Source organism: Euleptes europaea, chromosome 1 (assembly GCF_029931775.1).
Source record: "Euleptes europaea isolate rEulEur1 chromosome 1, rEulEur1.hap1, whole genome shotgun sequence".
Classification (NCBI taxonomy): Eukaryota; Metazoa; Chordata; class Lepidosauria; order Squamata; family Sphaerodactylidae; genus Euleptes; species Euleptes europaea.
In genome coordinates, this window is record NC_079312.1 from 68,302,331 (window position 1) to 68,326,772 (window position 24,442).

Consider the following 24,442-nt stretch of genomic DNA (forward strand, 5'->3'; position numbering starts at 1 on the left):
GTTATTTAAATAGTGGTTTCTTCTCAGTATCTTTCCTTCAGTAAGGAACTATAATGATTTATCAGCTGAACAAGATTGCATCTGTCCTTCCCTTCTGGGGAGGTAATTTAAAAGCTGGGCATGGCCAAAGACTTGCAGCCATGGCTTTACATGGGCCATAGTAGTGGTACCAGCACGAGACTGGGGTGCTCTTGTGGCTTATTTCCATCTCTACGGCACATTGGGAGCTCACATGGTTGGATGCTTTTATTTAAATTGTATTTTGTTTTGTTGTGTGCCTCATTTTGTAAGCTGCTTTGTGGAGTAAAAATATTTCAATAAATAAGTAAAATGAATCAGAAGACTTGCATATAAACCATCCTGAGGTAACTTTTAAAATTCACTTGTGTGGCTACTTCATGTTTCTTTGCCTTCAACCTACCACTGGTAATCCTAACAATAGTGTTCCTTGTTAAAACATAACAATTAATTTAAGTAGTGAAAGTCATATCAGTAGTGAACCACAACACTGAATGCCAATAAATAATGTTGTTGATGCTTGAAATAAAGTTGTGCCTTTCATCCAAACTGTAACTTACATCCAATTGTACATCCATACTGTACATCCATACTAAAATAAATGTTCCCTCAGTATGTCATTCTGTAGGCAGCCTCCTATTACATGGCATTTTTAATCGGAAAAAAACATTCAAAGACAGAATCTACAGCTTGCTACCTAAACAGGGGCAGTCTATTCCAACACCTCAGGGCTCTGACACATCATTCCCACATCGTTGTCTTGCATGTGTTAAACATGCCTTGAAGCTAGCTGGATTTTTGCCAGGCAACAATACCAAACACGGAACTAGTGCTGCTTCGCTTTAGCTTGTTAGCTCAGCACAAGATGCTGCTGCTGTTAAACCAGCATAAGCCACTGTTTACTTCTGCACGGTTTTAGAACATCAGCTCACCAGTCCTGTAACAACTTTCTCATTTCATATCTTAATTCTGCTACCCCAAAGGCTGTGTATTACACGGTTAGCAACTATGCAGATGCTCAAACAACTCCGGTGCCTGAGATATCTGTTTAACAGGAACACTGGTATCATCCTTCAGAAACAATGTAACTGAGAGCATAATAAGTGTGAGACCGTGCTTTCTGTGCCTGAAGGTCAAAGAGATATTTAGAATGAAAGCCAAGCTCTAGCAAGACATTATGTACTGCACCTACATGTTTAAAGTCTGAACATGGCCTGTAAGGCTGCCATTTGTTGTTTCTCCTGAATGACAAAAAAGCCAGACATTTTTGCCCCTTCAGTGAGCAACTCAACATGCATACAGTCTTGCAAAGGAAAAGGCTGACATGCAAAAGGCTTGCATTGCCTTTGGTAGCAAATGGAAGTTAAAAATCATTTTCATGTGGCATTCAAGGAAATGTGTTGCAAAAATTACAGTACAATCATAAACAAAGTTGCATCCTTCTAAGACACTTGAAGTCAACGGCTTAGAATGGTGTAGCTCTAATTAGGGCTGCATGTAGTGTTTCCCCCCCAAACTAACTGCTTAAAATGTTCGTCCCTTCCCTCTGTTCTCTTCCTGAGCGAAATCTGTATTTGTAGCTATATTAAAAAAAAACCTGTTGTACAAGCATCAGTGAAAACCCAAGGGACCTCCAGTACATAACGGAAAGCCAGTTTCTTATTTTGATCATCCTCTAAATTACGATGTATAATTGGCAGCCATCACTTTTGGCACGGCAATGCGGGTCTCACTGTTTCACAGTGCCAATCGCCCTACGTTGCTAAGGTGCCTCCAATAATTATCTGTCATCTACTGCGCTACACAGTTCAGTCAAGTGTAAAATCTCATTCTAAAACCAAGCCTAAGCATTAAACACACATTAGTTTTGGCACCTGGCAGAATGGAATTTCCACTGCCGCTGTCCCTCATTTCTGATTAGTTCCTAAGAAGCTAAAAGACATGCATCTGAATCTGAATTTAGCCTCCTATTAAAGATGCAACTCAGCTACACGGCACAAGAGCTGAAAGGTGAGATGCTACGTTAGTGTATTCTCACAGTCTGTGACTCACTAACTACATGGCAGAAGAATCTTTTTTGTTTGGGTAGCTAATGGGGGGGGGATTCACATGGCCCCCAAGAAAATGTGCTGATGTTGTGATTCACCTAAAATCAACATTTCACAGATTAAAAAAAAAAATCAAAACCTTCGAAGCAAAAAAGAGAGGGATCCTATTTTTTTAAGAAGATTATCTTTACTTTGGAAATCAGGTTGGCTCAGAGAAGGGCGGTAGCACATCATTGTTCCTCCAGATATATAGTCACAGTTACATTCCATATTGGGGTTTGTTTTAACCCTAAGATTTCTCCCATTTCCATAGATGGGAAATTGCAGTGGCAGGCTGTAATCTATACGCTGCTATGACACTTACTGGTTAACCTAATGTCACTTGCTATCATTCAACCTAACCTAACGTCACTTGCTATCATTCAACCCACCTTTCAGACTTCTGGAGTTAACATGGAGAAGGAGAGAGCCATATATGCCACCCTGAGCTCCTGAGAGGATAGCGTGGAAGAAAATATTGTTGATAGGTAGTCATAATATATCTCATAGGGTCACCAGCCTACAGGTGGGGCCTAGAGATCTCCCAGAATTACATTTTCTCTCCAGACTACAGAGGTCAGTTTCCCAGAGAAAAATGGCTGCTTTGGAGAGCGGACTCTATGGCATTATACCCCACTGAGTTCCCTCTCCAGAACCCACCCTCCACAAACTCACCACCAAATCTCTAGGCTTTTCCCAACCTAGAGCTAGCCACCCTACACACAGCCTTTTGAGATACTTTATGTTGAAAACACTATTATTGAAGAATATGTAATTGATACATTAGATTTATAATAGAAGTGTTGATTCTACTGTGTGTGTGTGTAAAGTGTCATCACGTTGCAGTCAACTTATAGTGACCCCTAGTGGGGTTTCCAAGGCAAGTGATTAAGGAGAGGTGGTTTGCCATTGCCTTCCACTGCAGAGTCTTCCTTGGAGGTTTCCCTTCCAAGTACTGACCCCGCTTAGCTTCTGAGGTCTGTCGAGACTGGGCACTACTATACTATTCCATATCCTGCTGATTCTGTTATATCCTTATTAATATAACATTTCCTTTTGTTTCCAGGTATTTTAAATTAAATTAGTTTAAAGATGGGCTTATAACTGGCGGACAATATTCTGTTTTATTCTCTGAGTGATCATGCTGTTTGTAGTCTTGGATGTTTTATTCCTGCATCCTTCCTCTTTCCTTCTCCTCTGATTACTTATGAAAAAGGAACTGAAAACATTATGGGCTGAGATACATTGATCCTATTAACAAAGACACATGGACTTGTACAATGGTGGCAAATTCCTTTGCTTTTAAAATATGTATTGTGTTCAGGGATGCTGAGAAGTTTGATCTGAATAGGACTTAACTTGATTGAACTCTTTGCTTTCATATGAGTCAGAATCTTTCGCTGGATCATTTCTGTGGTAAAGTCCAACTTGAATGCTGTGTGGCATAGCAAGTTGCATCCTTTTTAGCAGCTTTAACATTTAAAACTAGTTAGATGCATGGGAAAGGGAACAAATTACAACTGCTCTGAAGCCATTTGAGATTGTGAATGTGTAAATTTGTTTTAACCCTAAGATTTCTCCCATTTCCATAGATGGAAAATTCCTCACTTACTAGAAAGGAACCTTAGGATTCAACACACTGTATTTTTATGCTTACACTGAGGATTCTGTTTGATATGCAATGGGTATGCAGAGAGCCAGTGTGGTGTAGTTGTTAAGGTGTCAGTCTGGAACCTGGGAAACCCAGGTTCAAATCTCCACTCGTGCCATGGAAGTTTGCTGGGTGACCTTGGGCCAGTCTCAGCCCTGACCCTGGCTAGTATTTGGATGTGATATTTCCAAGGGATAACAGGGTCTTGATGTGGAGGTAGGCAACCATCTCCAAACATCTCTTGCCTCGAAAACTCCAAGGGCGCCATAAGTCAGCTGTGATTTGATGGCACAAAATAAAATAAAAAATGCAGTGGGTATCAATAGGATGCAGAGTACACACGCACATATTTCATTGATTTCAATGGGAATTATCCAGAACAGGATTATGGAAAATAATCTACACTTTACTAATATATAGCACAAATGCAAATAAATATTTATAACTCCATAGGTCTGCGGGATTCATTCTTCAATAGTCAATTATACCTTATATAGTTATAAATATTTTAGTAATGTTTATTTTAACATACTAATTGATCAAAATGACAGCATTGTACTATAAATTTAGGTACCTAAATCCAGTATTCAAGTGAACAATACAACGCAAAATGAATCACATCAATAAAAGTATACGGCTTCTTTGACAAGATTCTGCAACTATGAAGCCCAGAGCACAGAGCTATTAATCAAAAGGCAAGCAGTTATGTTATGTATCTATCCTTCTGTACCTGATTCTCCCAGTCATTTGCCTGTCAGTAGTAATGAGAACTGCATGCCAGAGAAGATCATCACAGGACTCAGTGCACTCTTGCTTCCTTCCCCTTTCCCACTGGCCCCTGATTGGCAAGTTCTGAAGAGGACTGAATGTCTGCATGGACCTCCCATTGAAAAAGTTGTAGATTATGCACTGCAGTGCTCCTGCAACCAATGCCCCACCAGGCAGATCCTTTCTCACATGTTCAGATGCACAGGGGAAGTGAGGGTAGGGATGAGCTGCACCCACTAACATAATAACAAAAGCATGCTGCAAGCGTATCTTGGAACTTTCCAAAGGCTAAAGGCAAGATCCTCTGTTTGTTCTCTGTAATATTTCTCTCCCAACAGCTACTTAAAAGTATAAATAAGAAGGCAAGTCAGTTTAGTGTGCCATACATCCTATGTGAATATGCTTTCTGGAATGCACAGAACTGTGGCTGCCTTGTTTCTGTTTGTGGTTCAAAGAAATACTACCGACTGGTAAAAACGTGAGCCTGCCCAGTGAACAGGTTTCCCCTTATATCTGGTTCTATTTTAATGCAATAATTAACACAAGCAGCTTGAGTTTTCCCAGCTCAGAAGAACCACAGGTCTGCCATTGAACCCAAACCGTGGGAAGAAATAAATAGTTACAACCTTTGAACAGTTTGAAAAATTTAGAAGAGTAAATTGGGAGGAGTTCCAGCTTTGTGGCTTCTAATACAGACAGCCTCGGGTTTCACTTGACCATACCATGATGACAAGGTAAACTTATTCTTTACAGAATAAATAATGACTTATTCATTATTTTCCTCACAGAGGCTGAATTTTCCTGTTGCTCCAGAGTGAATGATACATACTATGGGAATATCAGTGCTATTCAAAGATATTCCACCTCCTATTTTAGCATTATTCATCCAAGTTCATGCATGTGTATATTTCTTTGTCAAATATTTCCTATTTTTTAATTATTTAGAAAGCCAACCCGGTTATCAGATGAGAATAAATAATTTCAAAAGAGCTTTATAATAGAACCTATTTCTGGTCAGATGCACAGTTCAGTTTATTGATATAGCGATTGCCAGCAAAAGAGAATAATCATACATTAAATACACTATAAATAGAAAATAAACAATTACTAAAACCCCAGATAAAATATTCTCTCCCTAAAAGAATGGCCAAATTTTTAAATAATTTAGGATTTAAAATTATTGACTCTACCCTACCAGCTTTATAATAGAACCTATTTCTAGGCCAGTTGGTCACATTGTAAGCAATTCCCAAACTCATTCTGAGAAGTAATTATTAATTCCCTGAAATATTATCAGAGAAAAAATATATTGTTTTCTTTGTGTTTTTAGACTCCTGATTCAGTGCAAAGCCACAACAATCCAAGAGCTGGGGTGTAATCTCTAGCCAAACACAGTAGCCTCTAATAATGCCACTCCAGGGATTGCCATTTTCTGCCACTTCTATAGAATTAAAAATCTCTGTTGTGGTTCCCACTTTATGGAATGGCCTCCCTGACCAGGTTAGGAAGACTCACACTCTCCTGGCTTTCCACAAACTATGCAAAATGGAATTATTCAAGAGGTCCAGGCGAGCCTGATCTCGTCAGATCTCAGAAGCTAAGCAGGGTCAGCCCTGGTTAGTATTTGGATGGGAGACCATCAAGGAATACCAGGGTTGCTGTGCAGAGGAAGGCACTGGCAAACCACCTCTGTTAGTCTCTTGCCATGAAAACACCAAAAGGGGTCGCCATAAGTCGGCTGCGACTTGAAGGCACTTTACACACACAAACAGGTCCGTACTGTCATGAAATGGTCAGAAAGTCAGAAACAAACAACTTATGCAAATGAATTGAACTCGGCTGGGAGAAGATGTTAAAAAGAAGTTTTGAAATGGTTGTCTATGGTGCCTTTTGTATGTATGTCCATCTCAAGTCTATTAATCTGCAGAAGACACAGCAGCCAAAACAATGGTTGCTTCCAATTCGTTCCTTCAGAATTCTAGTTCAAGTCAGGTCAAATTCAGGTATGTAGCTAACACAATTGGAAAGGGGTCCTTATATTAGGTAGCATCCACAAAGGTCCCCACAGTATCAGCGACTACACTACCGTTAGTCACAGGATTGGTTTCTATGTACCCAGTGCTGATTCTCATCTATTTATCTTATATACTCAGCCTTACCTGGGTAATGCAAGCACCAGTGAAAGCAACGATGACGGCCACCACATTTACTGTAAGCTGAAACTGCAGGAACTTGGAGATGCTGTCGTAGACGTTACGCCCCCACATTACAGCTTTCACAATACTACTAAAATTGTCGTCTGTTAGGATAATATCGGATGCTTCTTTTGCCACGTCAGTTCCTGCGATACCCTGAAAAATGTGGAGGCGATGGCAAGGAAAACTTATTAGCACAACAAGGGGGAGACATTAAAACCTGTCCAGATGAAAGAATAACACCACTTGTTGCCCAGCTGCCTTGGGATCACCCTTGTGTCTATTCTCCTGAAGACCCAGCTAACTAAGTAATAATCAGGAAAAGAAGACCTGAAACAACAGCAGATTGAGGGAACATCAGAAAAGCCATGCTGGATCAGACCAAGGCCTATCAAGTCCAGCAGTCTGTTCACACAGTGGCCAACCAGGTGCCTTTAGGAAGCCCACAAACAAGACAACTGCAGCAGCATCCTGCCTGTGTTCCACGGCACCTAATGTAATATAATTTTTACTAGTACCATGAAGGGACAATGGAGCAGGCTTGCAACAAAAATGAACATTTTTATCATAAAAGATCATCTGGGTAATATTTGCCCCCAAGAAAGCATCACTTTTGACTTCAAAATAAAAGTAGGTGACTATTCCGCTTAACCCCAAAAATGAGCATGTTCTGAGATATACCATCGCAAAGCCAACATCTGCTTTCTTAAGCGCTGGTCCATCATTAGTTCCATCGCCAGTTACTGCTACAACCTGCCTCTGCTCCACTTGCGTGCTGTCAATAATACCTGCAAAATATTGCAACACATTTTAAGCAGTTGGGTGGTTTAAATAAGATTTCATAAGCTGGTGCTTCTATTTGCTAATTCAAAGGGACATAAGCATGACTATAAGTAGACAACTTTTTTACATTCCTTAAAGTGATGTATATCTGGCCACATGTTAAGACCTACAACCTGCCGTTCAAGGCAATGATTCTCTGCAACTGGCCTCCCATTAGCAGCACTCTTTGCATCCACAACTCAGATAAACTGGTACTCCTCAAGATGTGCTTTTCTTTTTCAGGAGATCAGCACGCTAGCGCAAGTCACAGGCGCGGCACAGTCTCACCGGCAGCATTTTACCGGTGCAAGGGCTTGCGCTGGCATCAAAAAAGGCGTTCCCGGGGGCGGAGCTGGCTTTAGTCAACTCCCAAAACCCTTTCAGCCCAGGAACAGCCCCTTTAGCCAGAGCCAAGTTATGCCTGCAAAAAGGCAGGCATAGCCCTGTAAAACTCTATGGAGGAGTTTCGCAGGGTTTTGTTAAAATTACCTTTTTGCCTTCCTTTTTTGGGCTGAGAAGCCACTCAGGAGGCAGTGTGGCTGTGCTCTTAAACAACACCCCCCTTAGAATTGTGCAATTAGTCCATTGAAGTCAAGCTGACAAACAACATGTAGGTTGGTAAACCTGTGTTCGGATTAACATACTAGTTTTCAATTTATGTGTGTGTGTTTATTTATTTATTTGCCTTGGAGAGCATTCCATTATAAAGCTTCTCATCAGAAATCCAAAATACTGTATTTGAGAAATCTGGGTTCATCAATGTACCTACTGTTTGTGGGAACAAGGCTTTATGGGGGTCAGAGCAAAATTTAGTCTCCAACCTCCAGCTTTTTAGTAATTTGAAAAACATATCAATTATAAACACAGCAATAAAGCTGATGCAATCTGAGGCTGTCCTTTATTGAGAGATTCATCATCCAAAATACTCAGATAATGTTAAGATAATAAAAGGTCCAAGTCTGTACATATGTCAATATTTATATATGGAGGCTATACTGGAAACAAAATATTTATTTCAATTAATTAGTATTCAAATGGTGCTCACACAGACCACACACCTGCAAACCCAGAACCAAATCCGGAACACTACTTTAAACTAACTAGCATCTGGAGTTGAGATGCCATTATCGATGCTAAATGAATTCAACACAGTAAAGAGAGGAATGCTAATTATACAGAACTACTCCCTTAAACTGAAATAAAATATGAAAATGACTCATGGTAAATCATACGTGCCCTTATACTAGCAAAAAATATACAATATGAAATCTGAAAATCTCTCCTCTAAGCAAACAGGGTCCCCAAGGTAGCAAACATAAACACATTAAAACATTTCAACATTAAGCAGCATTTAAAATAATACGTAAAATAATTCAATAAAATATAACTATCAAAAGGTTTGTTTCATGATTGTACGTTTTATCCCTAAAGCACATCGAAGATAAGAGCCCAATTTGTCCTACAAACAATACATTTGGTCAAAAGAATTTAATGTTTCAAATAATTTTGTGTAACTTTCAAGGGCACTTGGAATACAAAAGCAAGCGAGGCTCCAACGCAATAAAAAGGTCTACTTCTAGTACACAGGCATTTTGGTTCCCTGTGTCTTGTCCTTACCGCAACTGTAACTAGTTATATAAGACATTCAAGGCTGCATTATTTTTGTCACAATTGTACACTGCACAGACAATCAATCTTCTTTATATTCCAGTGTTTACTATTCTCCAACTCTATTGACTTTGTCTTCTCCACAAAGATTTTCATCATAATGTATATTCTTTGAATGAGCAGCCCCAGAGGATTTAGTTACTTTGGTTTAGAAGCCTCCAAAATGTTTAACTCCACGAAGGAAATTTCCATAGTTGACTGAAGGACTATGTAGTCCAGTCTGAAAGGTGCTTTAACTGCACAAAAACTTAAACAACATTTCCAATGGTAGAATAATAACAAGTTGGCCTCTTAGGAACATAATATTTTACAACATATTGGTTTCACAGAAACGCAAAAAGGACAAAAATTGTATCTGTGACTGCTAATATGGAAAATGTTATGAATTGCTGCTAATTTGTAGATCAACTTATATATACAGTGAGGGGGGAAAGTATTTGATCCCCTGCTGAATTTGCCCGTTTGCCCTCTGATGAAGAAATGACCAGTCCATAATTTTAATGGTAGGTTTATTGTAGCTGTGAGAGACAGAATAACAACAGGAAAACCCCCAGAAACCCAGAAGACAAAAGTCAGAGATTGATGTGCATTATAATGAGTGAAATAAGTATTTGATCCCTTTGCAAAAGATGACTTAGTACTTGGTGGCAAAACCCCTGTTGGCAATTACAGAGGACAGACGTTTCTTGTAGGTTGCCACCAGGTTTGCACACATCTCAGGAGGTATTTTGTCCCACTCCTCTTTGCAGATCCTCTCCAAGTCAGTAAGGCTGATGTGTAGCTACTCGAACCTTCAGCTCCCTCCACAGATTTTCGATGGGATTAATGTCTGGAGACTGGCTAGGCCACTCCAGGACCTTAATGTGCTCACCCAAGGTGCTCACCCAAGATTTGACGATACATGGTCCCGTCCATCGTCCCTTCGATGCGGTGAAGGTGTCCTGTCCCCTTAGCAGAAAAACACCCCCAAAGCATAATATGTCCCCCTCCATGTTTGATGGTGGGGATGGTGTTCTTGGGGTCGTAGGCAGCATTCCTCCTCCTCCAAACATGGCAAGTTGAATTGAGGCGAAAGAGCTCGATTTTGGTCTCATCTGACCACAACACTTTCACCCAGTTCTCCTCTGGGTCATTCAGATGTGCATTGGCAAACTGCAGACAGGCCTGTACATGTGCTGTCTTGAGCAAGGGGACCTTGCGGGCTCTGCAAGATCTCAGTCCTTCACGGCGTAGTGTGTTACCAACTGTTTTCATGGTGACTATGGTCCCAGCTGCCCTGAGATCATTGACAAGTTCCCTCTGTGTAGTTCTGGGCTGCTTCATCACCGTTCTCATGATCATTGCAACTCCACGAGATGAGATCTTGCATGGAGCCCCAGACCAAGGGAGGTTGACAGTTAGGGTTAGGGTTGTCACCTTCTCACCAAGCTGCTTGGCAATAGTCTTGTAGCCCAGTCCAGCCTTGTGCAGGTCTACAATCTTGTCCCTGACATCCTTGGACAGCTCTTTGGTCTTGGTCATGGTGGCTAGTTTGGAATCTGATGGATTGATTGCTTCTGTCGACAGCAGAACCCTAACCCCAACCCTAATCTGGCTGGTTGATAGGGGATCAAATACTTATTTCACTCATTATAATGCACATCAATCTCTGACTTTTGTCTTCTGGGTTTCTGGGGGTTTTCCTGTTGTTATTCTGTCTCTCACAGCTACAATAAACCTACCATTAAAATTATGGACTGGTCATTTCTTCATCAGAGGGCAAACGGCCAAATTTAGCAGGGGATCAAATACTTTTTTCCCTCACTGTACTTTACATAGTGAACTTAAAAAGTCTCATGACATCTAACAAATTGATAGTGACATGGGTTTTCATTGATTGGTTGTGATTGTTATTAAGCACCCCAAACCATTTCAAAGTCTCCCTATCTCGGATTCTTGAAGAGAGATTGAACAGGCTCATTAATCCTTCCCCATTTTTTTCTTTCTTTGCCTGACACTCAGCTGCTGCCAACATTCCATCCCGTCTGAAGTACCTTGAGTTCTCATCAGGCTGTTTCAGGCTGTTTCTCAAAACAAAATGTTAGTAATTTTACAATGTCATTTTTTCTTCTGCAGGAAGTCTCCCAAGTAATTATAAACCCTCTCTTTGTCTGTGGGTGGCCCACGGGAAGTTAAATGCCCTTAGAAGAAGGTACATACACGAAGTCAGATATCAAGATAATTCAATGCATACTGATAATGTGAATTTACCTTTTACCAAAGTGTGCTTATCAGTGGGAGATGAACGAGCCAGGACACGAAGTTTTGGCCAGATCTTGTCAATTCGTTCCTGCTCAATCTGAAAATAATAATGATAGATTTGTCAGTCTTTCAGAAACTGCTACATATTCCAGTTGCTTTTGGAAGAAATATCAGCTTGCAAGTTAAAATATTTTTCCTGGTACCCCCTTTTTTCCCTCCAGGGCTTGTAAAGTCCAATGATTCCCAGAGTTCTCTGCTTTACTCATTCATAATTATGTTTCTCTCCCCTTCTGTCACTCATTCTCAGGCATTATTATTATAAGTAATATATATTTATTGACCAAATACACACACACACATTGTGGCACTGTAGATTCAAAATGAGTGTTATACAAAACACATTAATTCCAAATAAATCCTCCCAAAATATAGTATCATGTATCACTGTAGGTACACTGAGAACCATCTCTTGCAAGTCAAGGAATCGCATGAACAAAATGCCACTAGCAAAGAGGAGGAGTTTCACCAAAGGGCGAAAACACATGGTCGCTTTAGCCTCCTTTATTCTCTGTTTCAGCCAGGATTCAGCCAGGATTGAAAGCATGTGTTTCGCCGATTGTGCCTTCGATCCTGGCTGAATCCTGGCTGAAACAGGGAATAGCGGAGGCTAAAGCGACCATCCGTTTTCGCCCAAAGTCTCCTTTTGTACTGCGTCCTACATGACAAATGGCATTTTGTTCAATAGGGCTGTCAGGGTCTGTTGCTGTTGGGTCTCAGTCCAGGGCTGTCTCACTTGCCAACTCCAGGGTTGCTTTTAGTTGGCCAAGTGCTCCAGGATAGACTCTCAGGATAGAGCAAGAAGAGGGGGTTCCTCTTCACCCAATTTCCCCACTCTGCTCTGCCATCTACCTATTCTTAACTGCTTTGGAATGGGTCTAGCTGTTCCTCCCTGGCTGCTCCTGGGCACACTCTTTAAATGCTTCCCCAAGGGAGAGCCAACCCTGGGCCCAGCCAATTCTCCCTCCTCAATCCTGTTGCTTTCTTTTATTTATTTACCTCAATATTTGTAGGTCCACTTTTCTTCCAGAAAACTGGGAGCCTTAACGCACCTTTTACCTACTACACATTATCACCGTGCTCGAACTGCACAGTTTGGCCCCTCCGCATCTTGACTTTTCCCTGCTGTATTGTTTCTCCCTGGGGAGAGTCGCATAATCCATGACATGGAAGTGCGACAAGCTTCCCCACTCTTAATTCCCCCCCTTTTTAACCCGATCTTCTGGTGACTGCCGCCCTGCGCAAGGAAAAGGGGTGCTTGGTACAAACAGCCAGCATTTCAGCGTTGTACTGTTGCTGTAAAACATTCCTCCTTCCCTTGAGAGAGGCAGGAGCATGATCTTAGAGTGTAAATACTTTCCTTTACCCATGAATTTCTCTCTCTCGCTGTGCTAGCAGAGCCGGGGGAGGGAAGTCCTTCTCAATTTCAAAGGGCTCCAAGGCAGGCGGTTCTTGGGCTCAAGCTTGTGTGTGAAAGGTGAAATTCCCCAGACCAAACAACAGGGTTTGCTGTGGCCGTTTGGAGCGTGAAATGCTAATTCCAGGGAAAGTTTCAGAGGAGTGGGGTAGAGAAGCGTGTGTGTGCAACTTTAGGAAACGCAGCCCTGCTAAATGCAACGGAATTTTATTCCCTTTATTCCTGTGGGGGGGATTGGGAGGGGAGGAGGGCTACACAGCTGACTACAGAGGGGCGGAGAGATATGCAACGTTTTAAAGGTATACGCTCCTCAGGGTAAAACAACCCTGAAACGGAGGAAGTGGAAACATCGTGCTATAAGCGTATGTTGAAAACACAGACATTTGGCGCTTTCAAATCATTTCCAGGACCATAGAGTGCGATCAGACAAAGATAAGACATTTGTTTAAACGTTGTTTATGCTTAGTGCGTTAGGCCGTTGGAACTCAAGGCAGATAGCAACAATAAAACAAACACAATATACTGTAAACTAACAAGATTAAAAGCCAGAAAAGGCTCAACAGTAGAGTCCAATGGAGAGCACTGACTTTCAAGGACATCCCAAGAATGTAAAAGAACTCATCTAGAGGAGCATTTGACACCACAAAGCATTTGACACCACAAACAGCAATCAGAAAAAGGGCACCATACAAGATAGACACGTTGGATTTCATTCTCCATTGCGTAATTGTATTATTTATATATATATATCTCATATAATGGTATCATTTACATTCCATGATTCTGTGTTTAGCTTACCTCTCCTTTCTCATTTCGGATCCTTCGGTTGAACTCCTTTCCCTCAATACAGAGGAAATCTTCTCCAGGATGAATGATTCCGCACTTTATGGCAATGGCACGAGCTGTATTGATATTGTCTCCGGTGACCATTCGGACTGTAATTCCAGCTCGCTGGCACTTTCTTATAGCTTCCGGCACCTAATAAACCAGTTAATTGGATTGGAAAAAATGTATTAAAAATAAACAGATCGAATTCTTATCATAATATTTCCAAACGAGTATTTTGGAATGCCAAAAATAGCAGTATGGGTAACACAGCACCGAGATGAGGTTTTAAACTTCTTCATTATGATCTTGAAGTGGCATCATAGTCAGTACTATTGGTAAAGTCATTCTTACTGAACAACAGCATAGATTTGCAGACAGAATGGCATGATGTCATGACAGAAAATAGCCAACTTTCTCTAGCAAAGTCTGCTAGCCTTGTAAGATTACATCTCATGTCACACTGAAAAAGTATTTATTATTATGTATCGAAACATTTATAACCCACCTTTTCACCCATTTTTGGGTATCAATCCCAAAATGTCATACAATATCAGAACAAATGGACATACACACACCTTACTTGGCTTATCATGCCCCTTCAAAAGCATGATCTTGAAATTTTACCAACCCTGCTCAGAAACATTATATGCATTATCACCAAAAATGCACAGAATGCATAATGGACAAAGAGCCATGGCTGGTATGTACTTAATACTAAAGCCTAAAAAAGATAATATTTATATTGCATTTATATATAGTATAGTTTCTCTGTGTTTTTCACTTCTTGGCTTTGATAACTGTTGCAGTTGTTCCCTTTTTGCTTGATTGAGCAACACTTCCTCCTCCAACTTAAAAGGCATTTTAAAAGCACCCCCCCCCAGTAATGTGTTACATCTTGTGTTGAGACTTGCTCCTTTGGTGAGCTTTGTTATGATAGCAGAAATGCCTGTAGCTGTCTGTTAATGGCTGCTGAGAAGCTCCGATCCAGATAAATTTACACATGCACATTCTCAAATGGTTTCATAGCAGTTGTAATTTGTTCCCTTTCCCATGCATCTAACTAGTTTAAAACGTTAAAGCTGCTAAAAAGGATGCAACTTGCTATGCCACACAGCATTCAAGTTGGACTTTACCACAGAAATGATCCAGCGAAAGATTCTGACTCAAATGAAAGCAAAGAGTACAATCAGGTAAAGTCCTATTCAGATCTAAATTCTCAGCATCCCTGAACACAATACATATTTTAAAAGCAAAGGAACTTGCCACCAATGTACAAGTCCATGTGTCTTTGTTAAAAGGATCAGTGTATCTCAGCCCATAATGTTTTCAGTTCCTTTTTCATAAGTAATCAGAGGAGAAGGAAAGAGGAAGGATGAAGGAATAAAACATCCAAGACTACAAACAGCATGATCACTCAGAGAATAAAACAGAATATTGTCCGCCAGTTATGAGCCCATCTTTAAACTAATTTAATTTAAAATACCTGTAAACAAAAGGAAATGTTATATTAATAAGGATATAATAGAATCAACAGGATATGGGATGATATAGTAGAGCCCAGTCTCGACAGACCTCAGATGCTAAGCGGGGTCAGTACTTGGAAGGGAGACCTCCAAGGAAGACTCTGCAGTGGAAGGCAATGGCAAACCACCTCTCCTTAATCACTTGATTGGAAACCCCACTAGGGGTCGCTATAAGCTGACTGCAACTTGATGACACTTTACACACACACACAATAGAATCAACACTTCTATTATAAATCTAATGTATCAATTACATATTCTTCAATAATAGTGTTTTCAACATAAAGTATCTCAAAAGGCTGTGTGTAGCTGTGGCTAGCTCTAGATTGGGAAATGCCTAGAGATTTGGTGGTGAGTTTGTGGAGGGTGGGTTCTGGAGAGGGAACTCAGTGGGGTATAATGCCATAGAGTCCGCTCTCCAAAGCAGCCATTTTTCTCTGGGAAACTGACCTCTGTAGTCTGGAGAGAAAATGTAATTCTGGGAGATCTCTAGGCCCCACCTGTAGGCTGGCGACTCTATGAGATATATTATGACTACCTATCAACAATATTTTCTTCCACACTATCCGCTCAGGGTGGCATATATGGCTCTCTCCTTCTCCATGTTAACTTCAGAAGTCTGAAAGGTGGGTTAGGTTGAATGATAGCAAGTGACGGTAGGTTAACCAGTAAGCGTCATAGCAGAGTATAGATTACAGCCTGCCACTGCAGTCCTAAACAGGGTAATATAATTCACTTCAACAGACAAAGAAAGGTACAACTTTGCTTAGAATTGTACTGGGGGTTTTCTAATTGTAGTTCAATACTCTGACCAATATACCACACTGACTGTGAAAATAGATGCCTTCATTAACTCTCAAATGGCTTTTAGAGGTATTCTAATGATTGCACCAAATAATTCAAATGCCAAATTACCACTTTATATTAAAATAAAAATCTCATTCTTGCATGAACTGTAGGGCTCCCCAACTGAAAATCTAACTAAAATGATACCGTGAATCAGTTGAAATAACTTAATATTCATTTTCCATTTCAAAAAGGATAATAATTCTACACAAGCAACAGGCCATTTCAGGACATAGTCTTATTTATTTATTTGATGTTTGACCTGCCCTTTCCCAAACAGAGTCAGGCTCAGGGTGGCTGACACCCAAGGCAACAGTTTCTAATAACATTCTCGTTAAAATACAAACACCAAAATAGTAGATAAATATTATTAAAACCTATAACACATCTCAACAGTTCAACAGACGAAAACCCCAAAATCCAATGATGCCTTTAAAATTGGTACTGTGGCATCATAGGTGAAGATACAGAATTAACCAGTATAGAAATACAAGGGATGGGCAGGTAGTCAGGCCTTTCAGACATCCAGCAACAATTTATTACTATAACTTAGGTTTTTAAAAGAGATCATTTGTTTCATGTCTTCAGATGTGAAAATAAACTACACTTTTCTAAGTAGCAGAGGACTTTCTGATGGTGTTATCCTGGACAGACTGCCAATCCGCTGGCTTCCTCCATTTATCTTTACAACACCCATCCTGTGGGACCGGTTACACTAAGAGAGGGTGACTGGCCCAAGGCCACCCAGTGAGATTCCATGGCACAGTGGGGATTTGAACCTGCTCAGTTCCTATTTTTTTCTCCGTCTTCTCTTGCAGGGGAAACAGTGCTCAACATGGCAAAAACAGAACACATGATGAGGGAAGGGAGTTGCAGCCTAGAATCGGCATAGGGGTACCAGTTCTTCCCTGTTGGTGAGAATTAAGTCAAAGACAGCAGACCCCTTGTTTCCCTCTCCACTTTCTGGACAATGAAGTTGTCAGCAAGGCAAGTCAGGAAATTATTTGCCTTTTCATGTTTAGCAGTGTTAGACTTACAACAGATATCTGGGTAATTAAAATCTTCCATGACCACTGTGTCCTGTCTCTTTGAGAATGTTGTAAACTGTTCTAGGAGTGTCTCATCCAAGTCCTCTGCCTGACTTAGTGGTCTATAGCAGACCCTTCACCATAATATCACTATAGTTTCAGTGATGCCTGTTAGGTCATAGGACTTCAAGTTCCTCCTGTTTGTTTCCCATACTCTATGCATTAGCATAGAGACATCTGAATCCATGGTTTATGCGCCATGGTTTATTACTTACATGCAAATTAATGTTTTGTTGCATATATGCCACACCCCACAAATCTTTAGTGTTCATATCTCCAGTGAATGGCATCATACTAGGCTCTGAATTTTTGTGTTGCTCCCCGAAAGGATTTAGTTTAAAGCCCTCCTTATCAGGTTTTCAAGGCTCTTACCAAACACGTGAGGTGCAAACCATTTCCCGATAGAAGAGCTTCATCACCAAAGTATAAGCCATGCTCCAAAAACCCAAACCTTTCCTGCTGACACCGTCTTCGTAGCCAGTCATTAATTTTCAGTATTCTTCTTTCCATTCCTAACCCATGGCCTTCAACAGGAAGAACTAACAAAAACACAACCTGTGTTCCCAGGTCCTTCACCTGTTTACCCAGAGCTGCATAGTCTCTTTTAATACGTTCTGGGCTGTGCCACTGGCAGTCTGATTGGTTTGCTCACTCTTTAAACACATGGTTACCAAGCAGCAAGTAGCAACAAGTGATCAGTGGGTGGGGGAAATAGGACTCCTGTTGGGCTATATTATAACGTGCATGAAGTTGCCCTGCACTGTACTGCTTGAATATTGGGAAAGTAACCCACCAAACAGACTCAAACTGCTTGACGAAAAATTGGCTCCCTCCTTTTGACCAGTAAGCAGAACACGAGTGGTACCATTGCATATTGAAGCATCCCTAGATAATTTTAGTAGATCAATATATTGTAGTAGAATTGATTTTAAACTCTTATTTTATATATTGTTATGCTTTGCATATCATGTGAGCTGCCTGTTTTTAGAGGGGAAAGGATATAAATATTTTGAATAAATAAATAGGGCTAACAGCTGCATACAATAGTTCTGAAATTGCTGAAATAACATATTTAGAGTGCATTCCTGGGGGGGGTGAAGCTCCATAGGAGCTGGTGTGACCCTGCGCCAGTGTAAGTGCCCATTTAACCCGGGTTAATGGGCAGTTACGCCATCCTGTGTGGCACAAATCTGTGCTCCCAGGTCCTTCACCTGTTTACCCAGAGCCGCATAGTCTATTTTAATACATTCTGGGCTGTGCCAGGCAGGATCACTTGTACCCACATGAATGAGCAAAAAAAGGATAATAATCTGTGGGCTTCATGAGTCTCTCTGGCTTTTCTGTCACATCCTCGATCCGTGCACCAGAAACCTATTAGCAATGTAGATCACTGATATTTTTTTTAAAAAGATGTTTGCTTGATAAGACTTGTAAGAATTTATAATCTAATGCAAAAGGCTATACTATAGTGGCTACAACTAAATATGTTATCAGGCAAGAAAGGTTTCTAACACTGCATTTATTAGCACTGAGATATTTAGCACAATCCTATGCAGAATTACTCTAGTTTAAGCCCACTGAAGTCAATTGTGGAAACTATAGTACTAGCTCAAAAGTAATAATACACAAGCAACTATGCAAACATATATTATGGAACACATAACATCTACAAGTAAGTGAACACGCAGGTGAATATCAATACAATAAGTGAACAAACAAGTCCAAAAGAGGACCACTGAACAAAAGAGTCTCTTCAAAGGTAAATATGGATTCTTATCTTTGTTTCTTCTTCGAGCCTTGACTCACAGAAGGTTGAAGATGGAACAATAAACAGTAACGCCGTCCAGATGTCATCAAGAGTTTTCACTGCAAAATTGCAGCTTCATCAGCTAACATCTTCATAAATATTAAATAACTTATCTTAGTAGATGCAATAATAGCAAACTTATGCAGAAAAGTGAGTTCGTTCTAACTGCGCCAGAGGGCAGCTACAGCCATTTGGAGCAGAGGAGCAGCCCTCTGGTGCAGTTAGAACGAACTCACTTTTCTGCATAAGTTTGCTATTATTGCATCTACTAAGATAAGTTATTTAATATTTATGAAGATGTTAGCTGATGAAGCTGCAATTTTGCAGTGAAAACGCTTGATGACATCCGGCCGGTGTTACTGTTTATTGTTCCATCTTCAACCTTCCTTGAGTCAAGGCTCGAAGAAGAAACAAAGATAAGAATCCATATTTACCTTTGAAGAGACTCTTTTGTTCAGTGGTCCTCTTTTGGACTTGTTTGTTCACTTATTGTATTGATATTCACCTGCGTGTTCACTTACTTGTAGATGTTATATGTGTTCCATAATATATGTTTGCATAGTTGCTTGTGTATTATTACTTTTGAGCTAGTACTATAGTTTCCACAACTATCCATTTAGTACTTGTGCACATTTCTTTCACACTGAAGTCAATTAGCTGAGACCAGAGTAATTCTGCATAGAATTGCACTGCCAGAAACAAAAATATTCAGCATAATTTTATACAGGTTAAGTTCTCCATAGAACACAAGAACTTTAGCTTTACAGCATGGGATGTAATTTTCACTCTGCTGAATGCCTTGGTTTCCGAATATTGTTGAAGATAATCCTATGAAAATACTAAGAACCCATTAAAAGCACACTGCAGAGGATTGCATCAGAGAAATATGGTGATTCATATTGACTAGATTGGGCACAGGGCCTAACGACAACAACAGATTGCTACCATATGCAAGTGGTAGATAATAGTTAGGATAAAATGATTAGTAATGATATCTTAGCAGGGGGTTCATGAGAGAAACTATTGCTGTGCTGTCACATCCATATTCACATTATATCTGCCCATGAGTTTCTCAAGTGCATCATTCTTTTTAAAATGAACTTAGTTCACTGAGATTTGAGGAAGAAGATGATTCTGGGCAGGTCTGACTTATGTGTACTACTGTCACCCTGTTTATATAAACCTACATGCATTCAGTACATTCAAGCATGCACGTGGAGATAAAAAATATCTTTGAATACACTTACACAGACACACATGGAAGCACTGTCAGTTCAAACAACCATCTTGAACTTAATGGTGCAACTTGCTGGAAGAAGCCACATATGACAGTAATGTTGGCAATGGCAGAGAATGCATCAGGGGCTGCTAAGGACAGGCCTTCTTTCTCTGCTGTGTCTGTTCCTTTTAGAAATCACTTTAATCCCCAATAGGACCACTAATGCAGCTTTCCAACAGAAAGAACTAAATTTCCAATGTGATCAATGGATCACTCCTATTTTAATGAAACTACCTGCTTCTGAAACAGGTGATAAAATAGTCCCCTTTTTGCTGGTGGATAGAGATCCAAGTATAACACTGACGGTGGCCAAGTATCTCTCCACCCTATTTTCCTTAAAGAAATTTAAAAAAAGCCCCTCCCTATTAACTACTGAGGACCTGTGGGTCATGGGAGCTTGAAAAGGAAAGGTGAAAGAACTAAATTGTTTTCAATGTAGACAGGCCTATGTGCCTACATGATCGCCTAGCAGAATCAAAAAGGAATACCATTTCAGTGATGCCTCTGATTCGATTCCTTTTCCTGTAAAGTAGCTGATTATAAAAGTCCTTTAGCTACTGAGGAAAGGACATAATGATACTAGTAGAGCTCTGGCCGAATTTGTTACTATATTATTCTGGGGGGAAACAGTGAGGGCACTGAGACACAGTAAGGAGGAAGGGGAGACTGGAAACACAAACTCAAGGATATCCCTGAGCCCGTAATGACTCTTAGCTGGTTTGGCATCAGAAACAATGGGAATATACTTTCCATTCTTCTCAGTGTCCCTACTAGGGATATAGGAAGTATGGGAACTATATTTCCCATAGCCAGGATACTGATGTAAGTATGATTTGTAGAGTCACATCACAGCTGTAGTCCTTCCACTGCCAATAAGTTTTAGGAAAGGTGATAGTGGGAGGGGGCTCATTTTAGGGCTGTGACGTCACTGGGATTGCAAGAAGAGATATTGGACTCACCATCCCCATCCAATCATTGTCACTTCTTTACAAGACATTACAAGCAACTGTATTAAGAAGCCTTCTATTGACCAAGGCAGGCCACAGAATCAGCAGTAAATCTGCATTCAGCAGCAAGGACTCGTTTAGCATTTTTGATCTTATTTCAACCTGGTTGCTGCCCACCACTCAACTGTAGGTCACTTAAGTAGAACAATTATGAAGTGGATGAACAAACAATCAAGATGGACCCCAATAGTCTGTGTGAAAGAAAGTGTCATAGATGGTAACTTAGGGTTAAAAATGAAAAATAAGGGTTATTATAGAGTGAAGGACATATTAGATCACCAAGGAAATTTGAAACCTTTTCAGAGAGTATTAGATGAAGTGGGCCAAAGACATTGGCTGGGACTGAGGGGACTATATGAAGCAGTAAAACAAGGAAGATGGGGAGAATGTATGAAAAGAGAGGACAATGAATTGGAAGAATTAATAAAGAGTGAAGCATATATTAGAAAAGGATTAGCAGGGAAAATACACAGAATGATGATAAGAGATAAAGAATTTATGATTAGAATAATACAGGCAAAATGGGCAAAAGAAACCACAATATCAACACAAATGGTGAATAAAATGATGAAGGGTATTAAAATGTTGAAGATAGATAGATATAAAGAATTGGAAAGGAAAATAATGCTGAAGTGGTACAGAATACCGGCCCAAATAGCACATATGATCAAAGGAATGAGACTGAATTGTTGGCATTGTAACGCAAAAGAGGGGTGGTTCTCACATTTGTGGTGGGAGTGCCCAAGGGTAATAGAATTTTGGAACGAAATATTTAGTAAAATTAGAGAATTGTTTAAGATTAGACTTCAAGTAACTGTAGACCTGATGTTTATGGGAATAATGGGTTGTGAGAAGGTAGAAAAGAGTGAACAAGAGATGTTTAAAGCGATGATATTAGCGGCTCATGCAGTTATAGCTTTTGGATGAAAGATAAAACAAAGTGGACTATGAACAGGTGGAATAATTATGTGTTCGAATATGTGCAAACAGATGTATTGGGATACTTAAAACAACAGACGATGGGAGAAACAGAAGAAATGGAACTGAAGACTAAGTGGAACCCATACATTAATTGGGTGAAAAGAGAAGCCAACGAAGAGACTTTAGTAAAACTAAAAAGGCTATGCTTATGGCTGAAAATATGATATTATGGATTGGTCCGTGGGGGGGAGGGAAAGGGGGAAATTTGTATTGGAAGAAGGAAAGTGTAAATTGTAATTATAAAGGTATGGAGATGTAAAATGACCTCCAATGCAATAAAATATATATATTTTTTAAAAAAAACTTAAGTAGAACAACTCTCCGCAGAGTTCTAATGATTTTCACCACACCATTAGAACCTGGCAAAGGTAGAAAGAGGGAACAGATGTGATGTGTGATGGAATCACAAAAATTGCATGAGAAGCTTGACACGGAGTAGTCATCCGCGTGATGCAGATTCCACACAATTGTGTTGCGCGTGGCAAACTCTATGCTGCTGCATTTTTATATCATATAAAATACCCCTAAATTAACATATGGCTTGCGAACATTTTTAACTGCTATCAAAATCTTTTATAAATTATAATAGAGAAAAGCTGCTGCACACATGTCTGAATTCCAGCTTCTGTTGCCAGAAATCGGTGTGTGTGTGTCTGTGTGTGTGTGTGGGGGGGGGTATTCAACCATTTAGCAAAAATTAGAATTTGTTGTACACCATCTCTTCAATAGACCATTTCACTTAACTTGGTTAATTTATCTACCCACTCAACTTTATCCAGTTTTTTATAATCATATTTCTGACACTTCTCCATTTCTTTTGCAATGCAGTACTGACAGAAGACCTGATTCACATACATGGTTGTGTATGCATTTCTGTTTTCTTTCAGCATTCAAAGGACAATTTTCCTGACAACAATGCACATTACTTACTGAAATGGAATGTCACAAAGGCAACTTTTCTGAAAACTAAATTAAATGGATCGCTGAAAAGCCTTTTGGAGCATGCCTTCAAGCAAATACACATCTGGTTAAATTAAAATGAAGATCTGTACTCTCAGTAATTATTATTAAAAAAACAATTAAAATAATATTTGTGGTTTAACCAAAAAAGAATTTATGTTTACATTTGAAACTGCCACACAACATTTCAAATAGCAGACAAATCACTCCTTGGCTGATGCGGGAAGCCTGAAGTTGATGAGGCTTTTATTTCATCCAGTTATGCCAGACACATAATAGAATGGAAAAATATATGTAAGATGGGCCTTTTATAATTACCTACTGTTTCTTTATAGTCTATTACCAGTAATGAGGTCCCACATCATCATAGCAAGTGTACCCATTCATGTCTTGTAATAAACAAGATCCCCAAGGGAACATCAATAAACAATGCACCAAAGCAAGTCACTCGACACTACTCTGGGGCTTGAAGAAATACATGGGCGGGGGACTATTCACCAATGACTATTCAGAGCTCATTCCTGAGCCCTGCAGTGGCCGGAGACAGTGCGGCTGCAGTGTGTCCAAGGAAGTTTTGTGGCCGCTGCAAGATGAAATAGGGGCATTTTTAAAATAACTTTTTTTAAAGGGGGGGGGGAAACCCCATAGAGAAAAACGATGCTGCGCCAACAAAAACTTGGTGCAGCACTGCTGAGACATAAGGGGGCATTCTCACCTCAATTCTCAATTTGACTCAATCCTTCAATAGAAGGTCTAGATCAGGTAACCACTACATATCTTCCACAGTGAAGACAGGAACAGAGAATTCATTCAGCTTAATCGCTGTGTCTTCCTTCAGCAATCATTTCACTTTTGTGTCCTCCAGCCATCCACCTCTCTCAAACGTTTGTTTGCTTCACTGTCAATGTGAACTGGCTTTGCCTTCCTTGTTGGCTAAACTTTTGCTTTTTAAAGGAAGCCTTCTTGCCTTTTACAGGTGCCTTGACTTTGCTGGTTAACCAAGTCGTTATCCTCTTAGTTTTGTTAATTTCCTAAATTGTGGTATACATTCTACCTGACTACCAGTTATTATAGATCACACAGCTTCCATGCATTCCAAAGAAATTTGACTTTTTTTACCTTCCCCATTTCAACTTCTTTTTGTCTAATCTCTAATTTCTGAGAAGTTTCCTCTCCACGCAAATGAAATCTAGTCATGT

General features: G+C 40.0%; 1 protein-coding gene across 13 annotated transcripts in view; it reads right to left on the bottom strand.

Annotated features, from left to right (window-relative positions):
- Positions 1 to 24,442, bottom strand: part of ATP2B2 (ATPase plasma membrane Ca2+ transporting 2) — a 384,163-nt gene that overhangs the window by 34,350 nt on the left and 325,371 nt on the right. For all 13 annotated transcript variants that reach the window (XR_008933969.1, XM_056866978.1, XM_056866987.1 and 10 more), the window contains 4 exons: positions 13,723 to 13,902; positions 11,460 to 11,547; positions 7,401 to 7,507; positions 6,684 to 6,875 (listed from right to left, as the gene is read on the bottom strand). Coding sequence is in view for 12 of the 13 variants with exons in the window: in XM_056866978.1 (XP_056722956.1) it covers positions 6,684 to 6,875; positions 7,401 to 7,507; positions 11,460 to 11,547; positions 13,723 to 13,902 (567 nt within the window). In the remaining variant the exon portion in view is untranslated. The remainder of the gene's footprint in view (positions 1 to 6,683; positions 6,876 to 7,400; positions 7,508 to 11,459; positions 11,548 to 13,722; positions 13,903 to 24,442) is intronic.